General features: G+C 41.9%; 1 protein-coding gene across 1 annotated transcript; it reads right to left on the reverse strand.

Annotated features, from left to right (window-relative positions):
• Positions 1–2,912: 2,912 nt before the first annotated feature.
• Positions 2,913–3,413, reverse strand: LOC131891285 (uncharacterized). The gene has a single exon (XM_059240811.1). The coding sequence runs from the start codon at positions 3,411–3,413 to the stop codon at positions 2,913–2,915; it is 501 nt and encodes a 166-aa protein (XP_059096794.1).
• Between the last annotated feature and the right edge of the window lie 2,505 nt (positions 3,414–5,918).

The raw sequence follows: 5,918 nt of genomic DNA on the forward strand, positions 1-5,918 counted from the left end.
ATTTCTGTCTGGAGAGAAGAAACTGGACAGTGGACGATTGGAGCAAGGTTTGTTTCTCAGATGAGTCTCCCTTTTACCTGTTCGCACCCTCAAATCGTCAAATTGACCGGGTCTGGGCAAGCTCCAGTGACCAAGTCGAGCCTTGTCAAACTGTCAAGCACCCGCCCTATTGGATGGTTTGGGGAATGATGAGCTCCCAAGCTTTGTCTGAACTCCATTTCATCCCCCAAAAAGTGACTGTGAGGACGGACTACTATGTGGACAACATCCTTGGCAAATCTTGTTTGGATGCATTCAATAGGAGGAATAAAAATGGAGGCGTTATGGAAAGGAGGATGGTCGCAAAGAGGTCTGAAGCAATTTTCCAGCAAGATGGTGCTCCGGCACATCACTCTCTGAAATCCCAGGAGTGGTGTCAAAATAACCTGCCTGGATTCTGGAAGAAAGGGACTTGGCCTGCCAACTCCCCTGACTTGTCTCCAATTGAAAATCTTTGGGCAATCATGAAAGAAGCTGTCAGTCAACTTGAGGGTCCCACCACTTTGGAGAGCCTCAAAACTGTTCTAAAAAAAGTCTGGTCAGAGATTCCGAGGCAAACTTTACGAAATTTGATTGAAGGGATGCCAAACCGAATTAAAAAATGCATTAAATTGAAAGGGAGATATATTGGTAAATAATTATTTGTTATTTTACAAAAAAAAATATGAAATAAAATTTGGAGTGATTCCTAAACTAAAAACCCGACAAAACTTTTGATACATACTGTACATGACTTCTTATAAACCAAACTTCTTCTTTACCCTCAATAATTCGGGGTAAGAAAAAAACAAGACGCCATGAACGCGATTCAAAAAGTTTCTGCAAAACAACTCGGATAACCATGGTGGAAGGATTCAATCCGATTTTATCCAAGGCGATCCAATGCAGGATCCGTCTAGGCTGATCCAGTATCCAATCCGGATTTCTTTCCACGTTGATCACATCCTGGCTTACATCCGGGACAATCCAAGTGGATCTAATTGGGTTTCTCTCCGGAATTCATCCAAGATATTCCACTCATTTCCAATCCAGTTCAGAGTTCATCCAGGAAGATCCGGATTTCTTCTCGGACGATCCAATCCGGACCCTATTTTGATTTCATACAGGACGATTCATACTAGACTCGACCTTGGATCTTGATTGAAGTGATCCCCTCCAGGATTTCATCCAAGACGATCGAGTCCAGACCCAAATCCGGATCACATACAAGACAAACCTATCTAGGATTCCAAATTGTACAAGGATTCGAGAGTGGAATACCTTGGATGAATTCGGGAAAGAGAGACCCAATCAGATCCCCTTGGATTGTCTTGGACGAAATCCCCATTGCGTCGAGAGTGACTGTGAAGGGCACTTTTTCTGACACGCAAAACTCGCTCATTCTTGGGAAGCATCGGAGTGGGCCAAAAAATTGTGTGCGCCATTTTGATATTTAGTGCCCAATATTTTTGTCATTTTTTTATATTTTATTTTTGGGGACTTCCTGATTGTGTTTATCCTAAATACAGGAAACCGTTGCATTATAAAACAACGTGTATTCAACATTTGAGGCAATCTTTACAGTGACACACCCAGGATATTTTCTGGATTGGATCCGGACTGGATTGTCTTGGGTGAAATCCGAATTGGGTCTTCGACTGGATCGTCCTGGATGAATCCTGGATTGGGTCAGGAGTGACACGCCTTAGATAAAATCCAATTGGGTCCTTCGAGAATGGTTTGGTTTTGTATCTTTTATTTTACTTGGCGGAGCTGTGGAATTGAAATCACGCAGCCTCTCTAATTTTTCGGCAGGTCTACGCATTCAGCACATTATTCATTCACGCAACCTTCGAAATAACTATTGTGGAGCAATAACCTAGACTGGGATGTCCGTTTTAAGTCGCACAATGTCGCATATTTCTCGTTCGAACTCTTCTCTTTGTTTCTTCTGATGATATGACGTCCCTCAACGAATAACGAGCTAGATTGGGCAAAACAATGGTCAAAGAGCATGTGATTACACAATTCTTATGACAGTTGTAATCAGAGATTTTTGATGGATCTCGAAAATAACCAATATCTCCTTTCCATATACACGCACATGCTCATTCCGATACATCAAAAACCACATATGGGACTCAAGGGTAGCTACGAGGTCATCACTCTCTTCATCCATGGAGTGGCTTGGTGAGTGGAAATCAGTCCACTTGTTTGACTAATTAATTCAAAACTAAAAGCTAAAAGAGCCCAAACTGAGGCGGTTTACATTGGCGATGGCTTGTGGAGCATCACGTATTATGATACATTTTGACATATGACTCACGTATTCAAAACACTTGAATACATTTCGACTCGGTTTTTCTGCTCATATCATGCCAGGTTTGAATCGAAAAGCGGATCCATATTACAAAAACTGAATCCTGACAAAGCGATTTTCTTTCTTTTGTCTTGTTCTTTTGAGATCATAACTTTTGAACGAATTATCCTATCACACCACTTGACATCATGTACAGGGTGGCCGAGGGAAACTTTTAAAATAATTAAATTTCAATATGCTGCGATTATTGGCATTATATGCCATTTATTTACAAATCATATTTGTTTAAACTTATTTGGCACATTGTTGGGCTCATTCATTCAATATGTCCACCCTGGACCTCGATCACTGCGGCTAAACGACGCCGGAAGCTGGCGCAGGCATCCACAATGGAGCTTGGGGGCATCTCGGCCCAGTGCTTCTCAATGGAGGCCTTCAGAGAGCCGACATTTGGGTGGGGGATTTTGTTGGTTAGCCTCTCCAAGTAGCCCCAGACATAAAAGTCCAAGACATTCAGATCAGGCGAGGAGGGCGGCCAGAAGTTGGCTGGCCAGAAGGCGGTCATGTTGGACTCTCAGAACTTCTGATTGATTTTGGCAGTATGGCATGGTGCTCCATCCTGGGTCCATACATAGTTGCCATCTGGGTAACTTATCTTTAACCAGGGCAAGATGTGGTATCTCAGTACCCCGAATTTCTCCCCCACCTTGAAGAAGTAGGGAGGCATCTTCTTCCCGTCGGAGGCCACGACACCCAGAACCATTATGGCTGCGGGATGTTTGGTACGGAAGACTCCCTTGACCTCAGAAGTTGAACTAGCCAAGAATCGGTCATTTCTACGGTTGTAAACCTGGTCCACTGGAAAAAGCTTCTTGTCCGAGAAAATATTGACGGTGGATGGGTTGTGCTTCAACCAATTCATATCTTTACTAGACCTTTCCAGCCTTTTGGCCTTTAAGGACTCGGTGAGAAGGTGCCTAGGGACCCGGGCATTGCTGGAAAGACCTAAATCTTTATGTACGGCCTTCTCGATGGTGCTCTTGGCCACATTCAGCTCTATGACGTGCCTCCTCATGGAAACGGTCGGGTCCTGGCTGATCTTGTCCTTCAAGGTCTTCAAAAAAGCCTCATCTCGTTTTAAACCATTTCCAGCCTTCCTCTCTATCCCATTTCCTTCATTTTTGGCTTTTAAAACATTGTAAACAACAATTGACGCGTTAACGAAATGGCTACTTCTAAATTCTACTTAAAATCACGCCTGATTTCGGTACTATTGATGTTTTCGTCAGTTTGTAACTATTTGATTGTTTATGTTTCGCTTATCCAAATATTCTGGACTCATGAAGGCAAGGGATGGCAGTTTGAATAAGTCAGAATGAGGCTCACTTGATGCTTGGTTCTCGCGGTGCAACAATGTCCCCCCAAAAGCATACTTGAATTTTGAACGGTGACTCCCTCTAACTCTCTCTCTGGGGAAATAGGTTTTTAACTCCACTGTGAGTTCCCATGTGTCACTTCAATTTAGCCATAACCCCCCGAACTTGTTGGGCAGCCAGAATCCAGACTCTGCAAACAAAGTCCAGCTTTCAAGCCTTGCAAAATACGCATGGAACCCAGGGTTGCCTAGATTCTGCTTTATGGCCTATTGCCTCGTCTTGAATGTTTGAGCCAAAGTGGACCAATTCAATGTTGCCAACAATTTAGAGCGAATTTTAGAGGTTAATGCTTAAATTGTTTCTAATTACTCGTTTGGCATTTTCTGGGAACTGAAATAGATCAAGGATAGAAAACACTTTCGAACGCCGGATGTGCGCGTTTGGAACAGTTCCCTGTTAGGAACTGAAGGCTGGATAGTTGTTGGGTTTGTCCGAACAAGGAAGAGAAAAGCAAAACAAAGAGCTCAAGAGCCGACACTCTGACTCGTTGTCCCAACAAGTCTAAGGGCAAGCACTTCACAAGAAAACGAACGAAACTGCTTCACCTAGAAGTAGATCATTGCCTTTTGTTGCATAAAATTCATGACATTGAGATCCAAGGCAAGGTTTTTGATCGGGTAAGATACTTCATTTATGATAGGAAGCAAATGGTTAAGGTTGAAGGATCCCTTGGTAACAAATAAAAAGTCAAGTCAGGTGGCTCACAACGCTCCAATTTAGGGCCTTCCTTTTCATAATATTCATGGTCTCGCTACAAAAGTTTAATATTACATTCCCCGTAGCAATTAATAGAGCTCACGGTGGTACCGAACTTGAAATGAAATGTGATGAAACGGGACCCATGCCATCTGAATCTACATGCTCTAAGGATTCTTAATGTATGCACAAAAGTATGGCTCATGGACCATTTTAGAAAGAAATTGCAAATTTAAGATTTAATAGCGAAATTTGAATTTTCCCGCCACTTCAATTTCATCTTGCTTCAGTGTTACCAACTTGAGTCAGTCATTGCCAATTTGGATCTGTCTCGAACAGTAGCTCTGTCTTAGTTTCGACAGGGTTTCACTTCTTTTTGCCTCTGTAGCAATGCCATGAAAAATTGAATTTCCCATGAATGGGACTACTTGAAGCAACTTCATTTTTTCCACACTTTGACATAACTGGTTGTAAAAGAAATAAAATAATGTCTGATGTTGGTGCTGTAATTGGCAGTACTGCTTGTCTCGGTTGGAAGTCTTTTTTTGTCCACTGTAGATTGGACTACCTGGTGCTTTTCAGCCTTAAAATGGCTAAACCGTCACAGAATCCGAAATTAACTGATGAGATTAATGAAACGCTTCAATTTGAAACTGGTTCAGTAAATGGAAAACAAAAGTCAACAAATCTTGTGGTTTACAGATATAGAGACGTTATTATACAATGCCAATGAGAATTCTATGTAGATTTATTGATCAATACACCGCAGCACTTCTTTAAATACATTGAGTTGAGTGGAGGACATTGAAAGATCAACTTGCTGATATTTGAGTGTTCTATACAAGTAAGGCATGAGGCATGTTAAAGAGGTAGGAGGATGGAAGGGAAGGAAAAAGATATTCAGGTTGGCAAATCAGGTTAATGAAACCTTTGGACAAAATAACCTTAAGAGCATTGATCATAAATACCCATATATCAATGTGGGTGTCTAAAATAATCATACAAATAAATATCTTGGAGTTTTTGTTGAAAAGGTTTCTTCCACAATAGGGCATTCACAAATTCAGAACTAAGGACGTGGTAGCATGGTTTCAGCACCCCCAAAATTGCTCAAGGCAAAGAGGACTAACGCCAAGATATGTATCACGGTCCAGCCAACACTTTGTGGCCTTGACAAATAGTTGGAATATGTTCTAGATTCAGCAACAGGGATTCAAGCCCTTAATTTTGTTCTGGTCCACTTCACACACAACACAACGGCAGCATTAAAACATTCTCATTGACGGTAGACTGTTGCAAACTTGAAGAAACTCACTATGCTGTCTGTCAAGGTTGAGCGTCAAAGTTTCAAAATTCACACCAAGTGTCACATTGACGGATGCCAAATTTGGAGCTTGACTTGAATAAAACATTTAGACCCCTATGGGCCTCCATCACCGGAATAAGTG

Source organism: Tigriopus californicus, chromosome 12 (assembly GCF_007210705.1).
Source record: "Tigriopus californicus strain San Diego chromosome 12, Tcal_SD_v2.1, whole genome shotgun sequence".
Taxonomy (NCBI): domain Eukaryota; kingdom Metazoa; phylum Arthropoda; class Copepoda; order Harpacticoida; family Harpacticidae; genus Tigriopus; species Tigriopus californicus.

Coding starts and splice junctions, on each gene's coding strand:
- LOC131891285 (XM_059240811.1), bottom strand. CDS start 3,413: ATGAGGAGGCACGTCATAGAGCTGAATGTGGCCAAGAGCACCATCGAG.